Source organism: Oryctolagus cuniculus, chromosome 14 (assembly GCF_964237555.1).
Source record: "Oryctolagus cuniculus chromosome 14, mOryCun1.1, whole genome shotgun sequence".
Taxonomy (NCBI): domain Eukaryota; kingdom Metazoa; phylum Chordata; class Mammalia; order Lagomorpha; family Leporidae; genus Oryctolagus; species Oryctolagus cuniculus.
The window spans coordinates 17,487,210-17,512,911 of record NC_091445.1 but is presented as its reverse complement, the minus strand read 5'-3'; the positions used below and the strand labels follow the sequence as shown (position 1 = coordinate 17,512,911).

Genomic DNA, 25,702 nt, shown 5'->3' with positions numbered 1-25,702 from the left:
ATTTCTTTAATACGCACGTCTCCCTTCTATCCAAGGTGCAACCACTCATGGAATTTCCCGTCACCTAAATATCTACTTGTCATTTTCATCATCTTGACGTGCTGTGATGACATTTCTGTCCTTGTTTTGGTTCCCACACTTATGTCAGTAATGGATTCTCTCAATGGGAACCCTATTTGCAGCACTCACCCAAGGTGGGATTGCAGGTACTGTTGAGATCAATAGTTTCAGTGAGAGGACCAGGTGATCGTAGTTGCTGTTCAGGATCAACTTATATATTATTTGGAGTAACTGTGTTACCACCTAATAACAAGTAGGCAAAAGGTAAGGGGAAACAGCTAAACTTATCTCTGAAAAGCAAGAACACATAAAAGTGTTGCTGTATTTGAATGGTGCTCATATGAGACCGCTGCACACTTACAAATCCTAAAACAGGTCCTCTTCCAGGAGGGGTAACATCCCTTCACAATTTCTGGTTTTCCACAAGCACCCTGTTCATCACACACATTTTAAAGTATGCCCCGCACTCAGCTGTTACAGAAGAACATTATTTTAAGAAGAGAGAGATTGATGTCTCCCTAAACCTGAGCAACTGGATAATTATCTCGGTCAAAGAGTTACATTTATGTGACAAAATGTGTTTTGGCAGAGAAATGGTAATGCCTTGAGTTATTGCAGCATTTTATTCTTTAGAGGAAACTTATCATTGAAAATTTATTCTATGGTTAAATTATTCATCAAGAAAGTTTTATGAGCTCAAAAAAGAACATTCATATGTATTTGTGAATAGATTCTGTGGGGCAAACCAAAAATGGCTCCATGCGATGGTTAGATGTTATGATTTCACACTGTATTGTGTGTGTGCGCCTGTGCTTTAATGAGAAAGAGTGTGTTTACCAATGGAAAGAGTGAAAGAATAATGAACTTATGTGCTTTCATTAAATTAATTATATGAGAAATACTGTTGTGATACTGTAAAGACAAACATGTTGCAATTCACATCCACAATAATAACAGTTTTGAGTTGTCTTCAACAGGTTCGTCCTTTGCATAATATAATATAGACCCCTGTGATATGTCTCATTACCATATCTGCTATTACTTGACAGCTTATGTCATCTTTAGTAATATTCCTTTTTATGAAGATTTTGTTATAATTAGTCTAATTTTACTGAACACTTTGTTCATTGGCTGAATGAAGCAATTTTTAGTAAGACTTTTGGCAAGGATAGCGTTAATTGAAACGAGAGAGGGCTTTCAACAAGTCTGTAAGGCGTAGTCAAACCTGACACCGTGGATGACACATTAAAAATGCATCCGTGAAAGCCTGGGAGTGCTTCAACTTAAGTAACACGGAGAAACAGATTAACACATTTTTTAATATCTCACACAGTCAGAATAATGAAAAAAAAGTCACCGCTTAACAATTATCAGGTCCTTGCTAGAGAAGCCTCATCTGTTGATCAGGAATAGTTGATTTTTTTTTTCAGCTGCAAAAGATGAAAACTTTTTGGTCAACCGTGCATAACCAAGAGGGCTTTAGTGTCTCATTTCTCATTTTACGCTTTTATGTTTTTGAAGGAAAAAGTAAATTTAGTTTTAAAATCCTTATTTTGCTGTTGTTTATACACCCAAATCTCTGTTCTTTGGAAATGCTATGAAGTTATCCTCATGGTTAAGACTCCAGCGATTCCAGAATGCAGCAATGAACAGCAGAAAGCAGTTTGATTATGTGTGGATTTTGACTCCAGTTCACCAAACTACTGAAATTTGGAGTAGGTTCTTTACAACACAGATATTATCATAATGCCAGTAAATATTTGATTATCCCACAAAATACATCAATCCATAATTAAATTTTATCTTGAGATGCTGTTTTCTTACTGTTTTCATATTTACCCATGGGCATAAATATCATACATTTTTATGTATGATAATTCATAACTCCAGGTATCTGTTGCAACAATGGCATTGCATTTATTTGAGTGCTCTTGTTGAATTTTTTAAGTGTTATGGGTCCTTCTGGGAACAAATCTGGATGAGTTGGCGCAACATGCAAGGGCAAAATATAATTTCAAGCAGAGAGTGGATTCCTCCATGCCTGGGTCCTGGATCTGATGGCTGATTGGCTTCACATGGCTACCCTGTGTTAGAAGTGACCTGACAGGTTTCCCAAGATCCTTGTTAGGCTGGCCCAGGGGGACTCGGGATAACACACCCATGGGCCTAATCTCAGATTACGCAGCCTTTTCATTAAAAGAAATAAAGTAGACGGTAAATAAGTAGCTAGGTAGGTCGGCAGGCAGGCAGGCAGATAGATGTTAAATTGGATGCAAGTGGGAGCAGATTTGTTGGTTTTAATGTACCCTAAATGTACACAATTAAAACAATTCTTAATTTTGTGACTTCTGTTTCCAAAGTCCTGGTTGACATAGCTGTTGATAGGCCTAGTTGACATCATAAGTCAACTCTGTTGGTAGGATAGAATGTCTAAGAGCCACAGCTTGTCATTTTTTTTAAAGATTTATTTATTTATTTGCGAGGAAGAGTTACAGAGAGCTTGAGAGACCAGAGAAAGGTCTTCCATCTCCTGGTTCACTCCCCTAATGACCACAACGGGCGGAGCTGAGCTGATTTGAAGCCAGGAGCTTCTTGTGGGTCTCCCAGGCAGGTGGAGGGGCTCAAGTGTTTGAGGCATCCTCCACTGCTTTCCCAGGCCATAGCAGAGAGCTGGGTCAGAAGTGGAGCAGCCAGGACTTGAACTGGCACGCATATGGGATGCCATCACTGCAGGCGGCAGCTTTACCTGCTACGCCACAGCACTGGCTCCAAGAGCCACAGCTCTGGTGAACAGTGAATGCAGTCTGGCCAGGAAGTTTATGTAAGTGGTTTATTTGTGTACTCAGTCAGTTTTTACTCTTTTAAATGCCCAAAATAGCATTGACAAAAGGAAATTCTATTCTTATAAATACAAGCTTTATATTTAGGAAGGCCAGCTGAGTTGAGTCTTACATTTGAATCTGTAGGTTCAGAATTTCAATTTATTGTGAATATTATAAGTGATGAATTATAGTGTTTAAAAAGTGTACACATGAAAGTAAATTTTAAAATATCAATCAGGATTTAGTGGCTAATTGTTATTCTATCTGATAACAAAGTCTTTGAAATTTTCTATATTAATTTTATATAGCATCCCAGAAAATAGCATCATATGCATTTGTTAGGAAAAACATTAACGTTTAGTTTTATTTCCTTAAAAAAAGTTTATCTTAGAGGTTTTTGAATCTAAAATCTAGTTAATTTGTAGATGGTTACTGTGGTAGATTTTTGGAGACCAAAGTAAATCTAAATAAGATATGCTGAGTAGATGTTAATTACTTTAAAAAATGAGGGACCTCAGTAGAAATAAGTTCATTAGTTTGAATAACTTCAGTCATTTTCTGTTGTCAGTTGGGTGCCTCTAGTTTTTGTTTTGTTTCCTTTAGCTGTAACTGCATAATTTTAACGCTTTTTCAAGGGTACGTTCCCTCACATAGCCTCTTTCTTCATGAAGACTGAACTGTAACTAAATTGGGATCTAAGACCATTCTGCTCTGGAATTCATGAATCTTTTATGTTATTTTTCTTTCTCTCCACAATGAAATCAGCACTTTTGTTTAGGGCTCATTACTGTAATGCTAGGTGTTTTGTTATTGCTGCTGTTGTCATTGTTATTATCATTAGAAACTCTGGTGATAGGAAGGCCTTGGCTGACTTGTAAATTTCATGCCCACTCAGAGCGATAAATGACACAAGGGGTCACAAGGAGATTAAATCGTTTCATTTGAAATAAAGGCCTAAATTTACATGGGAATATGTGTTATAAAGTGAAATTGTTGTTGATGAATTGCAGAGGTAATTAAACATGGCATGAAAAGTACAGCCTAGGGACTTCAGTGGTTCCAATGTGGCTAATATTTTTGTTTCTCAAATTTTAAACAGAGAAACTTAAGTCCTAAATCTCAATCATTAAAACTCCCACTCTGCTCCCAAATTCATGAATCTCTTTTTAGATACTAGACACACAATTAGGTCAAGGCCCTCTGCTTTCGTCTCAGAAAGGTTGAAAAGAATGAAGTTGGTGCAGCTTCAATATTAATCACCTTAGACCACCTAAAACCCAAATGAATTAATAATACTCTTAAATGTTAAACGATTGCCTCATTTGCTAAAAATACCTTGAGTCCGGAGCCAAGAACTTTCATCTCTATTAAAGTTGCCTTAACACATTTACATTAAGATAACTCGCTAAGTTCTGTAACTTGTCATTGACTCAAGTCATATAGGGAGAAACGATTTGTGTAAGACTTCAGACAGTAACTTTTGTATATTTGAACATTTTTAGACATGTTGCTAAATATACTGCTTAATTAAAACAATTGCAAATCCAAGTAAAGAGCACTGATCATTGAAAAGGAAAACACACATGTTCTTTAAAATGAAAAAGTAGCATAGCATCAAAAAAACTGTAGTCACTACATCTAAGGTTGGTGCCCTAGAGTCCAAATACAAGTATATTTTCTAGAGATTTTTTGGTTTGCTTAGAAATGGAAGTGATGCTAAAGTGTGACACATGAAAACCATAGGTAGAAATATAAATGAATCATTACTCTATAGTGATGGTAAAATAGCGTGTTAAATGCAAGACTGTTTCTTGATTATCTCTTGACATGAGTCATGCTACGTGACTGAAACTAATCCAAACTAAGAACTTGGGGCAAAGGTTACTGGTTTTATTATGGAATAGATTTTATGTTGGGGAGGGAAAGTACAGGTAGATTACATAGATAACCCTTGATGTAATTCTAAGTCTAAACTTAGATTGCTCAAAATTGCTAAACACCATAAAGTATTTTAGTTTATTATTCTTTTCTAGTATGATTTGTGGTATCTTGTTGGCAAGGAGTATGTGCCCCCAACCACATGTCATTCTGAGTGACCAGCAGTCAGTCAAGAACTTTTACTGAGCATTAGGCATCATGAGAGGTGCTGGATCACTACAATTTCAGTTGCTAAGATGAAAATCATAGAATAATCAAGGTGGTGGCAACACTGCTTCCTGCTCATCTCAGCATCAAAGATCAATACTTTTCCATAACTGTCATCAGTCTCCCATAACTTGATCATAACTCACACCCAGAGACAAAATGCAAACACCTAAAGTTCAAAGGAGGTAGGTAATTGAAATGATCTGTTTAAAAATGGCTAACTATATTTTTTACCTGCTGAATTGAAGTTGATTTGACTTTATAAAGATCTGAAGATTAGGGAATAAAATATCCAGCTTGAATCCACTGCTTTTTTGTAGCCTGTAGCCCATCTTTTGCAACATTAATTTCTTTTAAAATTACTTTGGGAACGCTCAACCCAGTCATTTACATTCTATTGTATAATTTTGTAATATTTTAATAAATAATATATTATAAAATTAGGAAATTTTTTGCAAGGAATTAACCCAATTTTGACTTGGTACATGTTTATAAGTTAAGATTTCAACTATCTTTTTTAAAAAAAATGTTCTGAAGGCCTATGGCTAACACAATTCTTTCTAAAGGGGACAGATAAATCTTAGATTATGCTTAAACAGTTCTGCTTCCTATAATGAAACTTCAGATTCTGACTTACTAATCAACAATTAAGAAGAAAGAGGTAAGTGGACTCTTTTGAAAATAACAGAAGCAATCCTCTCTAAACTTGATTATCATTAGTATTATAGATGAACAGGAAGAAATTAATTTATTCTTAGTTTCTAAATATCCAAAGTATCTTTAGGACATATACGTTTTGGTTTTTAATTTGCTTTCATTTTATTTCTTTTGGTTTTATTTGTTTCTGTTTAGAATACTAAGTATTCACAAAAAGTCTCAAAAGTTGGCTAAATATTTGTTTGTTTTTAGGAGCTCTCAGAAAATGAAGTGGTCGGATCTTATTTCTCTGTGAAGTCTTTCTTTTGGAGGGTAATGTTGAAATCCTTTATGTTAATATTCTTGATTTTTGGTTCTGGATAGTAGATCTGAAAGTTCAGTGTGAAGTAGGAATTATACTTTTAAATATAGGTTCCCAGAGAGATGTATTCATTTATTCTCTGGGTTAACTTTTATTCTTAATCATCTGTGTAACTGGCTCTTCTTTCTTCATCTGTCTATATTCAGAACTTCATATACTTAGCGTATTTTTTTGGTCATTTCTTCATGGGACCACGTTTATTCCAAATTCTTAATTCCGGAGACTTTCAAAGGATCTGATGGTGCTGTCTGAAGCCCCGTTAAGGTTCTTTTTCCCTTTTGTGAAGTGGGGTAATTTTCTGTTCCATTTCTGTTTGGGAAGAATTTGTTTCTATTAACAATGATGTTACATGAGGTATATAGTAGATATTTATGATACAATCGATATAGTCAACTCTGCTTTTGATTTAAAGAAGAGAGAAATGAAAATGTCATTGAGAATTTGTTTTAAATGCCATTGCAATTTAATTTACCCTTTGAGGACTTCAACATGATGAGCTCTGTCGTCCATTTTGTTTCTCTGCTGTAATTCTGCATGATGCACAGCACGATTTATGACTAACACACTTAGTACTTACCTTTAAGAGCACCCTTCTTTGGAAAATCCACATGTGATTACATAGCAGTAGAAATTGCAATAAAAATGCTGTATTCTTGCTGCTTGGTCTTTTTCCTTTCTTGACTCTCAACCTGCTCATGACTGCAAACTACTTTTTCCTTTAGAGTTTTAAGATTTGTTGCAGAGTGGTGGGTACCAAATTAAATAGCACAGTGGTCAGTGGGCACATACAAAGCACCTGTACTCACTGCTCCTTCTGCAACACTTTCTTCATAGCCTTTTACAGTTGAGTGCAGGTTTACAGCTGATGTAGCTTTTGCCTCTTCACTTCCTTTCCATCTACTGTCTGGGTGCCTTCACTGAAGTTATTCTGCAACATTGCTAAAATAATAGTAATTATTACGTATTCATGGATTGTTGCTGAATACACAAGGTGACTATTTTTAAAAGGTTCCATAATCTTCAATTGGAGATAGCTGTTTGAAAAACTTCTTTTTCCCAGTGTTTTCTTAAGACCTACAGTAGTGATTTCATATGGCACTCTTGCTTGAGAACAGAATTAGAGGATGTCTTGTGTTAAGTTTGTTCCACTTGCAACAAATGTGCAAATGGATGGTTGTGAGCAGAGATTTGCTACCAGGGCCAACTCCATAATCAATACTTTTTTCAAGGGCTTCCTTTGCAGTGGCTCTTTCAACACCTTCTTTCCACTTTGCTATTCCCAAATTTGTCTTCTACTTGTCAGGACTTCTCCTTTGGCTGTATTCATTCCTAAATATTCTTTAACAACCTTTCTCAATTTCTGGGAGATTAACAAATATGCTAACTTTGAAGATAACCTTTTTGTATCCAAGATACAGTGACAACATCTTTTGCTGGGCATAAGACAAAAAAAATGAATGATAAACCAACTGGGTCACAGAGACACCCCCTTTAGGGGTCATCTAATTAGGCCCAGAGAAGTGACATCACTGCCTACAAGTACCCAGATCAGGGCCAAATCTCTCCTCCATCCTCTTCCGTCCTCTCTCCCCCCTTCTCTTCTTCTCCATCTCTGCCTCCTCCTCCTCCCCCTCCCTGTCTCTCTCTCTACCTCCCTATCTCTCTCTACCTCCCTATCTCTCTCTCTCTCTCTCTCAATTTACAGCACTTGAGTTTCCTTTTGGGTTGCTAATGATAAAGTTGCCTGTAAGATTTTCTTTCTATCTTTTCAAATCCCCCCATACCACGTGACCCTTCTCTTTAACCACCAAAGGATAGATGTATTTGAGGGTAATAAGATTGCCGTATTTGAGGTCCCATTTACAGGATTGGCAAATCAGTGGCCAAGTCTACTCTGAAAGAGTATGAGCTCATGGCTTCCCATTCAGAGGCTGTTTTGACAACAGATCCCATTGCTCTTTGCCCGGGAAACATTGGTATTCTGAAGAACTTTTAGAGAAGATATATACGAAAGCTTTCCCATGGATATTTTCAGATATGCCAGAAAACCTGACTAGCTCAGATAAAATCTTGCATGAAGAAATTACATGTGTTTTGTGGATTAAACAGGATGTGATTTGAAAGAAAATTTATCAGCTTAATTTATAAGGATCAATACATATGTCTATGAGATAGCAATTGAGTTACACTAAATTCTGGTAAGAACCTGCTCTGTTGGAATTGTCACTGTTGTTTGTTATATCTTAATTTTTTTGAGAGCAAAATGATGGAAGGACAAAAGTGATGCAGTGATATCCTAATTTTCCAAAAGCATAACTGTGCTACTCAGTTTTTCATTACTACAATGAAGGCCCCAAAGCAGCTAACTTAGAAAGAGAAAAGAGTTACTTAGCTCTCAGCTTTGGAGACTCAAAGTCCAAATAGCACAGCTCAGGTTTTGGCTCTGGCCGGGGGCCCTTGGCCAATGAAGAAGCGCACTTAGAGGAAGGCTCACCTGGTGAGACAGGAAGTAGGGGGGCAAAGGGATCCAAACTCAGGCTTTTCCAGCCATCTTCTCATGGGCACTGAAGAGGTCACCTGGAAACTACCTTCTGATGATGTGACCTCAGTGACCTGAGTTCCTCCCACTAGGCCCCACCTCCTAAAGTTCCCATCTACTCCCAGTAGTGCACCCTGGGGGCAAAGCTTTACCATACAGACACCATAGCTCAGGACCCACAATGTAAAACAGTGCGTATGGCTCTTTGATGTTTCTCATGAAAACACTACAGTGTCCAGGAAATCGCATCAGCAGAATCTCACTAATAACTTTTAACTTCTCATTAAAGGGTGGAAACAATGCAGTTCTTTCCAATCTTAGCACACTCATTTCTTCCTAGTTCTCCCCACTGAGCAGTTATCTAGACTCTAATGGTTAATTAAATAAATCATCTTCTGAGGACATTGAGGCAAATTAAAGAGCAACTTTCATGTTTTTAAAGTGCAAAAGGCTAGGCTATGCCAAGATAACTCATATATAAAGATGAAGGAAAGGATCATAATGGGCAGAGTAGACAGAAAAATACAGAATAATTTGGAGTTAAATCAGTGCTCCATCTTGTGGCGGGGGCAGGCAGAAGTGTGGTTGATAAAGAAGACTCCAGAGGGTTACTGACTGTAAAACAATGTGATTCTGTGCTACAGCACTTGCATTTTGAACAACTCAGCTACATATGACAAGAAAGGTTCTTTTAAAAAAAAAGATTTATTTGTTTATTTGAAAGGCATTGAGAGAGAGAGAGAGAGAGAGAGAGAGAGATCTTCCATCGGCAGGTTCACTTCCCAAATGACTGCAATGGCTGCAGCTGGGCCGATCTGAAGCCAGGAGCCAGGAGCTTCTTCTGGTTCTCCCACATGAGTGCAGGGGCACAAGCACTTGGGCCATCTTCTGTTGCTTTCCCAAGTGCATTAGCAGGGAGCTGGATCAGAAGTGCCACAGCCGGGACCAGAACCAGCGGCCACATGGGATGCCAGCTCTACAAGCAGCTGCTTTACCTGCTACACCACAGCGCCAGACCCCAAGAAAGATTGTTATATTAATTCTGTTTTTAGGTGTGGAAGCAAGACTCATAAATATACTTGTTAATTTTTAACATCACAAGAGCTTTTTGTGCAAACATGACATTCTCATCCAAGTCACTTTTATGCACAGACACCCCACAGACTTGAGCTTACACACATTTCCCAATAGTGATAAGCCTATTTAACAAAGTCAACCATGACATTAATATTTCCTACATCAAAAACATTTGTAACCTCTAATCAAAAGTCTCCCAACAAAGGCCTCTGAAGGCAAACCCAGGATTATTATTCATTTCCCATGTCAGTGGTAGAAATTTGTAGAATATTCTAGCAAACCAACAAGATTACGATGTGCGTGATGATTTTCTCTTCGTGTGCATTTTGAGCAAACAATAAAAGCTTAAGAGCATTTGGTTGGCCACAATTAGAGAGGACATTTACAACATCTTATATAAATAACTTCTAGCACCATGAGTGATATCAAGGAACAAGAGAAATAAGAAAGGACATTTAAAGAGAAAAACCAGGAGAACTTCTCTAAGGATTATAGTGTCAGTGAATCATCTTCCCGGGAAAAAATAAAAGGGGGGATCGAAACTTTATTACTAGATGAGACTCTTCCAAGTAGGATGGACAAAGCACCGGGCGGGCTTTCTGTAAAGGCAATCCTGCTTTAAGCGGATGGCGACGGCAGAACAAATCTGCTGCTTGGACTTCATCATCTGGGTGCAATTCACTGGAATGAACTGTGCAGCAAAGGGAAGGAGAGAACATGTCTGGGCCTGGAGCTGAGCTAATAATTGCCCCACACTCTCGTCTTCCCAGTACAAAGCAGCCATTCTAGGCTGTCATTATCTCTTCTTTGTAGTGTCTCCTGGATCATTTGATTAAATGAAAGCATGTATACCCCTGTGCTGAAAATAGAGGAGAGAGCTCGCTCCACTCATGGCTTATTGTAAACACACAAGCAGTGTCTTTCACTGCAGTTTCAATGTCTGGGTCTCTTGGAATGATTGGGTTGTTCGCAGGTAATGAAACCCAAGATGACAAAAGCCCAGGATTATTTGTACATTTCAGGGAGAAGACTAGTATAACTGTGTTCCTTTGGTCACATGTTAAGTCTCCATAGATTTTTGCTTCTTGATTTTGATCTATTTTTAAAGCAGAATCTAAAATAATGGGATATAGCCTGTTGCTAGTTACCTAGTTTTTAAGGAATAAGAAATGTTTATTAACTAGAATTGGAATATGGAAGTATTCTGAAATTATATGCTAGATGCTACAGCTTTACTACTTTATGAATAGACATCAGACTATAATTTATTATACAATAAAGTTAACTCTTCCATGCTTTAGTATAAAGCATATGCTAAGGTTATTACCACCTGCCTACTTTGACTTCCTCTAAACACCCAATCAGCCTTTCTACATAATCTACAAAAGCAAGAATATATTACATCTGCATGGAAAGCATAGAATTTTGAAATGCCCTGTACCACTTACCCTTTTAATTGTATTGTGAACTTTTTAGGCTATGTCCAAAAAATGAGATCCAGCAGGGGAAATCATGGGGTAGGTATCAGCAGTCCCAGGGACAGAGGTCAGCTTTGCCTTTCTCTAGCCATTTGATTAGAGCCCCTACTTCTATGATCCATACCCGTTTTCCTCTTCATCTCAACATGAGCTGCTTGTCGTGGAAAACACTGAGGTGTGGAAACTGCAGCACGGTGAGCTGCTCGGTAAGTGTTTCCATACTCCGTGTGGCCTCACAGCTCTTTGGACTTGGCCTTATCCTGTCCTCCCTGTTGATACTATTAAATCTGGTGCTGCTTTTCCCACCATAATACCGTTGTTTAAAAACCTGTAGCTTCTCTCCCATTCCTTTCATTCATGCTGTCAGTCCCATCATCATCATTTCCTTCCAAGGATTTCCTGTCCAGCTCTATCATTCTTAATCCATCTCTTTTTGCTTTGTTGCTTTTGGTTTTAGTAGGAAAGGGATCTCTGGATTGCTTTTGTTAGCCAAGGCAGCGAGGAGAAATCTTATATGGGACAAAGGCTTTCTATTATTTTACACATATCTCTTTAATCATTACTTAAGATCCATATGTGAGGTGCAGGGTTAACAACATCATACTTATGGCTGCCTGTCCATGTAACATTTATTTTTCTCAAGCATTAGCACATTTTTAACCTCAGGGAAAAAAATTCTCCAAACACCTTTGAGGCCGCAGACTTGGAAAAATTATTCTCTTCTTGATTTCCCTGCTGTGTTTCTTTTCTCTGATACATATACTAACCAATAATCCTGAAACCACTTAAGCATTATCATCACTGTATAATCTCTGGGCTTTATTTCTTGACTACTGCAACATCATTCTCCTAAAAGAAAAAGAAATGGAACTGTATATAGAGTTGCATTGGCATTTATCTCCATGGTACTGGAAAGGCATTCTCTAAGAGACTTGAAAAGCAAGTATCTATTTTTTTCAAAGACTTTGCTTCACAGAGTAATTGTAAATGCTGATCAAAACTAGGGGTTGAGGGTGGTACCAAGCTTTCTTGTAGAGTTCTGATGGTTCATCTCCATCCAGACGTGTGGCAGGCCTGTTCCTCCAGTCCTGGGCTTCTGCAGAACACAGCTTCAGAATCCTTGTTGTTCGAGTGCACAAGTAAGTTCAACCATTGGGTTCTTTTATCTTTTCTGAGCTTGCATGTGCTATGAACTCTGAGGGCCAACTCGCTGTACCGAAAATCCATTCCCTATCTTGTGCATCCTGTGTTTGTGAAAAGGAATTGTATTCTTCAATTCTTCATTTTTCACAAGAAAGAATGTAAGTGAACTACTGGTCTCTTTTAAGTGCCAACGTATTTGTTCTAGAATCTCACAAAGAATTCATGTCATTGACTGATGGCTTTCACCTTTGCAATTTTCATTGTTACCTGGTAGCTTGATATTCTTCATTAATTTTGCACTTGGATGAATGTGTCTTACGAAAGTGGTAGTGTGTCGGTATATCTGAGAGCCACATGGACACTCGTTGAACGACACAGGAGGCTGGACTTCTCTTTCACCCTTCAGAAATAACTCTACTATAACCAAGACCTACCGGAGAACAAAACTTCAGTAACAGATTACTGGCTGTATTGTGCTAGTTTATTGAGTGATAGATTAGTTTATTACTCATTGCTCTTTAGGTATTCAATGAGTAACTTGTGGTCAACTGATCATCAACACTTCAATAAATACATTTTATTAAGACACATTCTGTGATTTAAAAAATTATAAAGGAAGAAAATGAACTTTCCATAGTTGTCCAGCAGGCGTCTATTTCTCTTTAAATGTTCCAGATATCTAGACTCCAGTGTGCTTTCCTGATCAGTTTAGAAGCAGAACTAAAGAAGGAATTTAAGTGGCATAAATAGTATCCATGCCAGAGAGTGGGAGATATTTGCAAGTCTATTAACTAGTAGTAGGTATTAGAACATATCAGTAGAGCAAGGCCAGGGCTCGTGCACGTGTGGCCTTTGACGCAGGGGTTCTCATGCGTGAGCACGCATCCTGGAGAGCTGATTAAACAAGAATGCAGGGCCCCAGCCCAGAGTTCCTGGTGTGGTTGGTCTGGGACGGATCCAGATAATTTGAATTTCTAAGAAGTTTCCAGGTGGCGTTGATGTCTAAGGACCACACATTGAGAAATTATCTATACAGTGGAGGAAACCTTTATAAACACATAGGCAAGTGACTCTGAAAGCATCCGAATTGGTAGTTTTCAGTTTGTTTAAATACTCATCACCACCTCTGCCATGAATCCCTCAGAACCTTGATTTTAACGTCATGTAGAATTAACAAATGACTATCTTAGGCAAGTTAAGTCTTCATCGTTCCTGGAATATACTTTTTGCCAACACAAGCCCCACTCCCCAAATATCTACATACAAGAGTGTTCTTGGTACACGGAGAGCCCCGAAGTATGGTCCTGAAAACCAAAGGCAGGAGCACGGAGTCCCAGAGAAGATGTAGTGTGCAAAAGTCACACAGCCAGAAACTGCTAGAAAGATGTGAGCAAGTATTTATAAGTCCCTTGTCTTGTCTTCTGTTGATAGCCTAAGTTCATGTCTTCTGCTTTTACTGTTCAAGTTTCCACTCTTCATACTTAGACTTGTCTCATGATGGTGCATTTGATAAATTTCACAGCTAAATTGTGGAGTTTCTCTTTAGGGAATTATGATTTTGAAGAAAAATTATTGGAAGAAGAAAAAAAATCACTTATCCAATGAGTATGTCTTTGTAACCCCATTTTCCTAAATTCTCACATTTTCCACCTAAATTCCCAAAGTTATTTGCCCTATCCTGGCAAAAAAAAAAATACTATCTCCTCCCCGCCAATTTCCAACATTATTTTGGAAATATTCATCCAGGTTATGGCAAAGCATGTGTATGAGTTGGGCTCTAGGGAGAGACAAGTGCCAGAGGATAGGTGCATAGGCACGTGAAAGAGGACGTACCAGGGAGTTGGCTTACCCATTATGGCTGCTGAGAAATCCCACAACAATGGCCTGGAGGCTGGAGACCCCGGGGTGCTGGCAGCATGGCTCGCTCCATGAGTGAGGCCTTAGACTGGGGAAGCCAAGGGAAGAACTCTCATTTGGGGACCCACAGCCTGAGCACCAGCACAGAGGCTGTTGGGGAAGCCTGGAGTCCCGCGTGTCCCAGCTCACGTGGGAATAGACCAGTTCACGTTTTGTGTTTGTCCTCTCCAAAGGCTGGTGCCCACACACACGGGGCCAGGAGAGCCTCCTGGTCAGCTCAGACTCACGAGCTCACCGTGCTTCGAAGCAACCCTACAGACACACGCAGAATAATGCTTCTCCAGGTGTCTGAGCCTAACTCAGTCCATCCAGTAGACGCATAATATGAACCGTCACAGCGTGTTCTAACAACGAATGCCAGCGCAGACTCCACGAAGTTCATTTTATTTCTGTGAAAGTTTGACGGATCCCATGGATAGCATGCTTTCCTGTCACTCTGTAGGTCCAGTTTTATGTTAAAAAAAAAAAAAAAATGAGAGGTGGAGCAAGCAAGGAAAGGTTTCGGAAGGTTTCAGACCTGATTCTATTCAGGAACTAACGTAGTGTTACTGATTTGTTTTCTGTTCTGTGGTACTACAGCAGCGCTCATGTAAACTAAAAACCTCAGTTTTCTGGTAACGTGGCAAAAAGTTTTGAACGTATCCAGTTAGAACTTAGAACTGCTGCTTGCCAAGCATGCTGGGTACCACTTCCTGCCTCTACGGAGCTCATGAAAAATGGCATGAAGCTTCAGCAAGCTGTGACCTCGTAAATATAAATGCATGCACTCATCTAACAGACAACTTGAGGCGATTTCATGAATTAGCCATGAAAGAGAATCTGCGGTGGAACATCATTTCACCTGTAATCAACCCACTTGTCTGGAGAGGACCCCGTGGCAGCATTACATGTAAATTACGATTGCCTTTCAGCCTACAGGAGAGCCTGTGCCCTCAACACCTATCTTGGGAGACGCTCAGGAGTAAAAGCCAGAAATACTGGGGTTCTGGTCCCATGCTCACCATTTATGAGTATGAATCTTAAATCCCTCATCAGTGAAATGTGGTTAAGGGCCCTTGCTTTCCTGCTTCATAAGATTTTAGTGGAAACCAAATGATGCAATGTACATACACACACTTCCAACATGCTAAAGCTTTGTAAAAATGGACAATTTTTAACAACTTGTTCTTTCCTGGGATTATCATTTTTCGCACAACATTTCTTGTCATTTTTTTCCTCCTTTGCCACTTATATTCCTTAACAGAAGTTACAGATCCAAGGCATAGAGCCGGATTCTCTAAAGTCTGCTGTTAAAGGCAGTTTCAACAACCACAGAAGTGGGTAAACCAGTCAACCAATCAATCACACACCAAAATATAATGCAGTATTATGTAATCATACGCAGTGTGAACTCTTGGAAGTAAAACAAAAACACAAACCTGACGATCACTAATGCTACAAGTGCTGAAGAATTATTTTAATCTGAGAAGCCTTCGTTCTAACAAAGTCCATTCTCGAAAACCTGTGTCTATATATGGAACAGACGGGAGCAGAGGGTTCTAGTTGAAGTGGGCATGGAAGCTGATGGACCTTGTAGGTGCCCCACAATCCCTTCACAGTACTGCAGAACCTAGTCACAGAGCTCACAGAGGCGTGGGGTGCAGAGACCAAGTGCTGTGTTGATGTTCACGAAGCTGAACCCCTACCGCAGCAATGTTCAAGACTATCCAGTTCAACAAGGCAGCGAAATGGGCAATGTGATTTAGAAAGAATTCAGTTGGAATGTGCAGATATATTAAAACAGATAATCTTTGAAGGGTCTGGTTTTTATTTTCCTTATAAAGATACTCTGGAAGGCATGACGTTTTGATGATGACAGATACAATGGCTGTGGCATTATTGTAAAATGGAAGCGGTAGGAAGTCAAAGACGGAGGGGAGAGAAGCAAGGGTCGTAAAGCTGTAGCTCTAGAATGTTAGCCAGAAGGGATTCGGTAGAAGGCGCGGCCAACCCAAAATTTAGAAGGCTGGTGCCTCGAGGTTGAGAGGATCTTCATGAAATGACGGTACATAGAAGGAACATTTTTGATACTATAAGAAACACAATAATTTTATAGTTTTGCTTGGTGTTGAAACCAGATTTAAACCCTTTTAATATTTAGCTACCTTCTCTGGCTTGTTTTACATGGTATTTGATGCAAAGAGATGATATGACCATTTTTAGGAGACATAATTTTTTAAAATTCTGATTTTGTTCACCCAGTTCAATAGTGTGATTTAGAATTGTGTATAATAAAAATCATTAAAGAAAAGGTTCAAATACTGGAGTAAATGGAAGTAAATTTGGACATAACCTTGCCAATATAAGTCACATAATATAATTTTAAAATAATTGCAAATATTTATGATGTGAGTTTCAGACATAAGGAAGACATCTTTGGTTGGCACATTGATTTTGTTTTCTGTTTGGTGGCACTTAAATAGTTCTCTTGTAAGCTAAAACTCAATTTTCTACTAACATGGCAAAAAGTTCTCAAAGTATCCAAATAAAAATCACAGCTAACCTTACAACTAAAAACCACCTGTAAAATCCATGTGTAACATGAAAAAGAAAAACCTTCAAAAACCATCAATAATTAAAAATTAAATATGAGTGTGGATGAGGCCTTTCATATTTGTAATACTTATATATAAATATATATAGACACAGGCATGTTTAATGCACATGAAAATATTCCCTGATTTTCTTGAAGTATCTACATGTTGTAATATTAAGAAGTAAAAAGCCAGAATGTCTGAGCACTCACCCCTTAAACACAACAGATACATCATGAGATAATTTCCTAATTTGTTAATAATTCTATAATTAATAAGTAATACTCCATGAATCTTTACCTAAAATTATAGCTGTCGTTGTTGCTTGAAAAAAGTTCTAAAACAACAGGGGAAAGGATAATACCACACGAGGTATTTGGGTTTCAAGCACAATAACCTCACTCGGTTTCCCTTTGCCCAAAGTTTCAGACGCAAAGTCTACGTCTGTCAGACCTACACAGAAAATCGCACCTTTGGAGAGGAATCGTCAGCATCACCTTGATCGAGGGGCGAGATCTGAAGGCCATGGACGCCAACGGGCTGAGCGATCCCTACGTGAAGTTCCGGCTTGGGCATCAGAAGTACAAGAGCAAGGTAGCCCTCTGTTATCTTTATGTGCTCCTGTCTCTATTTGGAAGGCAACCGTTGATTAACAGCCAGTCTCTGGGAGATAAAAGCACTAGATACTTTTTAAACTGCTTAGCAGAACTTCTTCTGAACATGCTGGTGGACATCAAGACTGACAACTGCATTACATTTCTTCCTTTATGTGCTGGATGACCTTGGGGAAACTACTTCACTTCTCTGTCTCAGTGTTTCCATCTATAACGCGGGAGCCGCGTTAAGAACTGTTTCTTAGCACACCTGTGAGAATTTCTCAAAAGAACAAGAAACAACAACCCAGAAGGGGCACAGTGAGCTCTGAAGGAGCTCAATGAGCGTTAGCTGGTAGGACTGTGACACATGGTGCTGGTATCATAGTGGAAATAGCACTATTTCATAGCACATGCCAAAAGCCTTTGGACGTTATTCGCAGCCATTTGACTCAACCTGACTCGCACCAATATAGAGGGCATGTTTTCAAACTGAGGAAGCAAAGGGCCAAATTCCTGCTGCAGCTACAAGGATGAGTTAACGTAGTCTCTCTAGGCCTCAACTTCCCCAGCTAAAAAAAATGAGAATTAAAATAATGCCCAGCTGACAAAGTTATGAAGGAGATTAAATGAATACATGTTATTTATGTCAGGGCTTAGAAGGGTGCCTTGCCCACTGTGAGTACTCAGCAGATGGTAGTGACAAAATGGAAAGAAAAGTAGCAACAACAGTAAGTGTGTTATGTAGTGACTGTTACACCTGTAGTTAACAGGTGTTGACTAACATGAATCTACATGGTGTAGCCTACTACATAGCAAGGCTTTGTGTTATGTATATGGGTAGAAAGAAAGATAGATAGATAGACGAATAGACGATACAGTCTATTGCTTCCAAAGCCAGGATGAACAAAACAACATGAGATTAAATAAGTACAAGAGAATGATGCAATCAAGAGATAGCAGTAGGGGCCGGCACTGTGGCACAGTAGGTTAATCCTCTGCCTGTGGCACTGGCATCCCATTTGGGTGCCGGTTCTAGTCCTGGATGCTCCTCTTCCAATCCACCGCTTTGCTATGGCCTGGGAAAGCAGTAGAAGATGGCCCAAGCCCTTGGGCCCCAGAACCCACGTGGGAGACCTGGAGGAAGCTCCTGGCTCCTGGCTTCAGATCAGTGCAGCTCCGGCTGTTGCTGCCATTTGGGGAGTGAACCAACGGAAGGAAGAACTCTCTCTCTCTGTCTCTTCCTCTCACTGGCTATAACTCTACCTCTCAAATAAATAAATACAAGCTTAAAAAAAGAGAGACAACAGTATACACAAAACATGAGAGGTTCTGGTGCTATAACACAGCATGCTGTTGTACAGTAAACTTCTTTTGCAAGTAGAAAGAGTACAATCTAAATAATGGTTAAAAGTACTGTCTAGTGAGTACATATGCCAGTAAATAGTCTTTCACTCTCATTGTCAAGTGTTATGCTGTATTGCTATACTTTCATGCAACTGGCAGTATAGCAGGTTTGTTTACATCAAAACCATCACAAACACGTGAATACTGCATTGAATGATAGGAATTTCTGCTCCATTGTAATCATATGGGACCACCACTGTATTTGCAAGGCATCATTGACCAAAATGTTATGTGCTACATGACTGTATGATAATAATATTATATTATTGATAGACTTAATAATTAGTAAAGGCCTTAATATTAATAGCTGTATTTTGGGCACATGTCATAACTGTGTAGCATCCAACTATGACCTCTGTACTGGTATAGTTGGTGTTTAGAGATAACTAATTGTGTCCATTGGATTTTTTTTAAAGAATTATTTTATTTATTTGAAAGACAGAGTTACACAGAGAGGTAGAGCCAGAGAAAGAGAGAATCTTCCATTCCTCTGGTTCACTCCCCAAATGACTGCAACAGCCTGAGCTAAGCTGATCCAAAGCCAGGAGCCAGGAGCTTCTTCTGGGTCTCCAACATGGGTGCAGGGGCCCAAGGACTTCGGCCATCTTCTACTGCTTTGCCAGGCCATGGCAGAGAGCTGGATCCAAGGAGGAGTAGCTGGGACTCAAACTGGCTCCCATATGGGATACCAGAGCTGCAGGCTAGGGCTTTAACCCACTGCACCACAGCACCGGCCCCGTCCATTGGATATTAAAGATCACATCCCATTGTAATGGGAATTCCTTCACCTTGGTGTCATCATTTTCACGGAATGTTGATGGACAGCCTGCCAGGGTCCCTTCTGGCCCCAGAAGTTTTCATCCATGCTTAAGGAAGTTAGAAACACCGCAGAGCTGACTCACCAGCAGGCAGTGAGCCTTGCTAGCTGGCTGACATGGAGTTCCCAGTGGAAAGCATGGCTTCATTTCTGACCAGAACAAAATCGCATAGGGAAGACAGTCCTAAAAAAGCAAAGGGAAAAGTTCTTCTGTTTATGGCCAGATAAGTAAGATAGACTACACCTCCAAAATACCATCATGGTTCATCTGAGCCCAATTTTAGACATTTAAATCGTCATAGCATTCATCCAGGGCCACATGCCTTGGGGCTTAACAAATTTCAAAGTAGCTCCTGATTCCAAAAATAGGTACCTATGACCACTTCTAGCTTGTCCTTTCTCAAATAACACCATTTCCATGTTCTGGTAGGCTGAAAACATTACTTATTTTTATAGTTGTGCTCTTTAGGTATAAAATATGGAGCCTGGCTATGGACATGTGTCTCTCTTTGCTCTTTCTTTCCATGATCTATTACTGATTAATTTCAGATTATGAACTTTAAAAATTGTGATTCATTTTCATTACCTTTGTGCATAACATACTTCATTGCTTCCAAACTCTTTACATCTTAGTATCTGTCTGTCATGCATTAAAAAGAGAAAGACTACTACATGCCCTCCTGCTGAAAAGAAAGAACGGGAAAACACATAGGAGTGTTGTTTAACCCAATGGTGGTTGGGATTTTAAACACATCAGTAGAAGTCACTGTTTATTGATAATACCAGGTGTCTGATCAGAACACTTTAAGTTACAAATTGCATCTCAGGTATAAGTCTTGTGTATACAGTATGAAGAATATATGTGAGAATACTTGAAAACCTTCATGGAAGATGAAATTAAAAGATAAGTCTTTTGGGTACAAAAAAGTTTGGAATCTATACGGGTGAGAGATCAAAACACATCCATGGAAAATTCATGTTATGGAATTACTATGGGGAAGAGGATTTTTGGCCAGTTAAGACACTAGCTGCGACACCCTCCAGCCATAGCAGAACGCCTGGATTCAAGTGCTGGCTCCACTCCCAATTCCACCTTCTTGCTAATGTGCACCCTGGGAGACAGCAGATGTGGCTCAGGTTCTTGGGTCCCTGTTACCCCTGCGGGAGAACCAGACTGAGTTCCCAGCTCCTGACTTCAGCCGTGGCCAACCTGCAGCTGTTGTAGGCATTTGGGGGAATGAACTAAATAGTTGGAATATATCTCCCGCCGGGTCAGTCTCTCTCTCTCTCTCTCTGCCTTCCAAATGAAATGGAATAATATGAAATTATTTTAAAAAGAAAAAACTATGTATGGATATCAAAATTTTGTACCAAAATAAACTTACCTTAAGCTTCCATTTTCCATGCACTTTTAAAGTGTGTGTGTATATCACATACATACATATCCCATATAATATGTATAAAGTGTTTCCTACACACACAGACACACATACATGCCCATGTATACACTTGCACATCTATAGTCACTTATTAATGCACAAAGATGTTTTGCACGTAGTTTTGAGGGATCAGTCCCAGAATCTACTCAAAGACTTGGGGACCTGGGCCCTGAGAGAGACTGAGCCTAGGTGAGTCACCTTAACACCCGGTCTTGGTTCCTCTATACATACAGTGAGGATAGTCTGTCAGTGCCGTCATTTCAAGGTAAAAGTTCCCGACTGCCCCCATGCTACTAGCTGGTTCCTCCTGCCCTCTCTGAACTTCCTTGTCTCTTTTCTGTGTACGCAGCTCAGGATTCCAGTTTGTGTATGGAAAAATAAAGATATAAAGGAGGCTGTGGGAATCCCCGTCTTCCTTCATGATAGGATGTCTGAGAATGAGTTATGTCTTCATCCATTAGCTGTGATTATGTAGAATCAATGCCGGCATCTGTGTGGCTCCTTAATGTATAGGCTGTCTGCCTTTTCCGTTTGATTCACACTTCTCAGTTGCTATTTAAGATGAGCGGGGGCTGCCTTTTGATTTTCAGGTCACATCCTGATTTTCAGGTTTTCAATAGTGATGGTACTGGAGGCCTAAGGGCTCCCTCCTGTTACTTCTGGATTCTTGTTTAAACAGCACAATGATGTGCTTTTCCAGATGGTACCTAAAGTTTTATGGTGCCTCAAGCCAAATGTTTTAACAAGAGTACTATTGGTTAAGACAATAATGACTTTTGGTTTTCCAGATCATGCCAAAAACCTTGAATCCCCAGTGGAGAGAACAATTTGACTTTCATCTCTATGAAGAAAGAGGAGGCGTTATTGATATCACAGCCTGGGACAAAGATGCTGGGAAAAGGGATGATTTCATTGGCAGGTTTGTGCCATTTGTTATTATTGGTTCACCCTGGAGAGGCCAATTTTTATTTGCTTTGAGGGATATTTGCTTTGAGTTTCGTTATTGTAAATGGCCTTTATTATTTTGGAGGTGAGTATGATGCCCCAGTAAGGCAGTGCTGGACTGACCTGACAAATAGATTTGAATACTGACCAGTAGGTGGCAGTCTTTGACCAGAGGATGGACACAGACGCTCCCAAGCCCTTACCCAGAAATTTTCCCCAGATGTCAGAAACATTGTGCATAAAAGTTATGGGAGTTGAGAAGGAGGAATTTCATCTGATATGAGACACTTAATGGAACAAAGAGCATATTCAGTCGGTAAAGTGATCTCAGATCATATTTATTTTCATAAAGCATATTGAGACCGTGAAATGCATTATGTCCTACAACTCCCTACAAGGTAGGGAATCTTTATAATCTCTTAGGAGTTCATAAATCTGTAAAGTTCCCAAGTTTTAGTAAAAGAAACATGTAAGTGAGGCAGATACATGTAAATCTGATAACGCAGCAAAGAAAGAAGTATTCCAACCTTATGTGATGTTTCTCCACAAAGTCAAAACTATTTTTGTAGGACTACTTGAATCTGAATTGTTTTATTATTATAAAGCCTATCTTTATATTTTTCAATAGTCAAACTTGTGCATTTGTAGCAAAACACCTTGAAACCAGCCAATAGCAAAATAAAGCAGGACAATTTATTAGTTTAAAAATTATTGATTGATTGTGGTTCACATGAATTCTAGGCTTTTAAATGTACAACCTGAAGAAAATTCATATATATTAATAGCAAAGGAAATTCTACTCTTGAAAAGTAAGAATATGAAGCCAATCCAACATATTCATTTTTTATGATTCTGATATGTATGTTTAAGCAGTCATTTCCACCATAGGATTACGGAGTGGAAGACTAAAGGTTGGCTTCTGTTAGCCTCTCCTGTGTTACTCATAAGGTAGAATTGAACAGCACCACTGTATTAATGCTTTGTTCTACCTCAGTCCTTTTCAGAGTGCAGCCCTTCATTGCACATTTCTCCCCTCTAGTAAACACGATATTCAGGGTTTTCTTTAAGTTTTATTATGTTCTCTTTGGGGATTATCACTAGTAAGTAGCAGTGCACATCTGTTAACACATTAAACGCATTTCCTTGTGATTATGTGTTTGTGATCCTATCTCCCTCAGTAGGCCATTAGCTCTTTCAAGGGGGGCAATATCTAGCTGTTCCTCGACTGATTAATTCATTTTCACAGTATATAGCAACAGTGACTTGTTTCATGACCACACAGTAATGACAGTGAGGGCCTTGTGTAACGTACTCCCTTGATCTTATTACATTGCATTCAAAGTGTCTCATAATGTAAAATAATGAAGAGGATTATGATGTAAAACATACTGGCTTCTTTTACATTTGAGTACATGTTAAATAAAGTCTTTCTTACCCCACTTTCTATTTTTTTCATAAGGACAGGTATCTTTTTATATATGTTTTTCCTTTGGGAAGAATTTTCCAATTTGCAAAGAAAATTTCTTAGCCCATTTGGTTAAGTCCTTTCCCTCAACCTTACTTGATGGCATTACACATTTCTCCCAGGTAGAACTGGTTGGCAGAGGAATATCTGTTTATCTAATTCCACTTTATTTCTAAGGCTTTGCCTCTGTTTTAGCAAATTTTGAGAGGACCATGGCAAAGAGCTGAATAGGAGATCCTATCGGAGCTACTCTAAGTATCTGGCAGAAATTCAAAAGGGGATCATGAAATGTGGAAAAAGAGAAGAAGCCCATTTCTGGTTATTTGATGGACTTCAAACTGCTCACAGAAAAAGATCAATTTATTTTGGTGCAAAAATGTTTGAAATTCATACATAATTTTTTCATAATAGGCATTGTCTATAAATGTTTTGAAGACCTCTCATATGTTCAACATAATTGCTTTTAAAAGCAAGTTGAACCTACAAGTTTTAGAGTCAGAAACAAGGGTGCACAAGTGTAGACAAGATGACTTCTGCTACAGCCCTCAAGTATTGGTTGAAAGCAACAGAGGGGGAATTACCACTGGATTTGAGATCATCAAAGGTGGGTGATAGAAACCTCTGGCGTGTTCTGCTGATTTAACAAAGATGCCAGTTGCAGGCAAAGAAAATGACTATGGTGAAATCCTTGTTTCAAATCTATTTGATGTCCAGATAGCACGGAAACCCCAGTTGTCTTAACTTTATGCTTGTTAAATTGGGCTTTAAACACATCCTGTCACTGGCAAACATACCATTATCCCTAAGTGGCTTGAAAGTTGTGTTTATTTATTTGAAGGTTGCACGTCAACAGTGCAGATAATGCAGATTACAACAGAATTTCTAAGCTCCTAGAATAGCTTAGAATGGAACTGACTTCCCTCCAATTAAATCTGAGTTCTCAGAGTAAACTAAGAAGAGTAAAACTGTCCTGGTGACCTTCTGTCTTCCTTTGCAACCTATCATTGTGCCATTCTGTGTCTATATTACCTTAAAAATTCTAGACCATTCCGGAATTTGATGGGTGGCTGCTGAGTAAATTTAAAATTGGCCATAGAGGGTAATACCATCCCTTCAGTGTCCTAATAACACCTTTTAAAGGGTTCTGTCTACACTGAATCCCAAATTTGAGACCACTTGTATGGGCTAATTACCTTTAGAGACTGGTTTATGCTGCTGTGGTTTTATGACCATCCACTTTATTTTCCACTTTCTGTCACACATTATTGATTTTTGAAAATGTGTTTTGTAAATGCAGACTCAGTGATGGGGTTTGTTTGTCTTTGCTTAATAAAAACAAGACCGGCCGTGAATGTAAGAGCCACCTGCACATCCGGAATATTGAGACAAAGCTATTAACACTGGATGTTCACTCACTTCCGTTCTCACCTGAACCCGTGGTCAGGCTGTCATGCCTGCTGCCCACCCAAACTGCTCTTGTCAGGGTCACCTGGGAGCACCTGGTGGCTGAGGTCAGAGACCAGTTTCAACCTTCATCTGACCTGAGCCAGCAGTTGCGAGGGAGTTAGCGGTTAATGCCTGTTTCCCTGGCTTCCAGGACCCCACCCTCTCCTTGTGGTCCTCTCAGCTCATTGAATGCTGCTTTCTCATCCCCTCCTATTTGGAGTTTTGGAGCTCTTCCCAACATCAATCTCAGTCTGCATTGCTCCTCTGGTTACTTCTTCCATCCAGTCTCTGTGGCTTCTGTAGGTTGATAACACAAACATGCAGCTCCCTCCATAGCTCTGCCCGCAATTCCAGATATCTCTGTCCATCAGCCTCCTTGATATCGCCACCTGAGCGTTTGGTCGGCTTCTTTAACTTAGCATCTCCAAAGCCGAGCTTCTGACCACCCTCGGAGACTGCTCTTTCTGCAGACTGCTCTGTTGCTGCTAACGCCAAAATCTTGGAGTCATTTTGATGGCTTTTTTCCACTCACTCTGATGAACTCAATCAGCAGCCTGCTAATGCTTCCTTCGTAGCATCCTCAGTGTGTGCTGCCCCTTCAGCATATCTGCCATTATTAATTCTGATTCAAGCCTCATCGGCTTTCAGGTGGACAAGAGCAACAGCTGCCATTTCTTCCTTCCATTCTTTCCCTCCCACCACAGCCAGTTTCCAAAGTAACCACCAGGTATATTTCATAAGCATAAATATGGACAGACGATGTGACATGATAGATTAAGCCTTCACCTCCTATCAGAATGCCTGGGATTGAGTTGTGC

General features: G+C 39.4%; 1 protein-coding gene across 17 annotated transcripts in view; it reads left to right on the top strand.

The window, feature by feature from the left end:
• The window catches only part of MCTP1 (multiple C2 and transmembrane domain containing 1), a 627,604-nt gene that overhangs the window by 390,925 nt on the left and 210,977 nt on the right, over nt 1-25,702 (top strand). For 14 of the 17 annotated variants that reach the window (XR_011381926.1, XR_011381924.1, XR_011381925.1 and 11 more), the window contains 4 exons: nt 5,937-5,996; nt 12,201-12,278; nt 17,196-17,366; nt 21,817-21,947. Coding sequence is in view for 9 of the 17 variants with exons in the window: in XM_051853977.2 (XP_051709937.2) it covers nt 5,937-5,996; nt 12,201-12,278; nt 17,196-17,366; nt 21,817-21,947 (440 nt within the window). In the remaining 8 variants the exon portion in view is untranslated. The remainder of the gene's footprint in view (nt 1-5,936; nt 5,997-12,200; nt 12,279-17,195; nt 17,367-21,816; nt 21,948-25,702) is intronic. The other 3 variants (XM_051853978.2, XM_017344604.3, XM_070056469.1) reach the window with 1 other exon arrangement.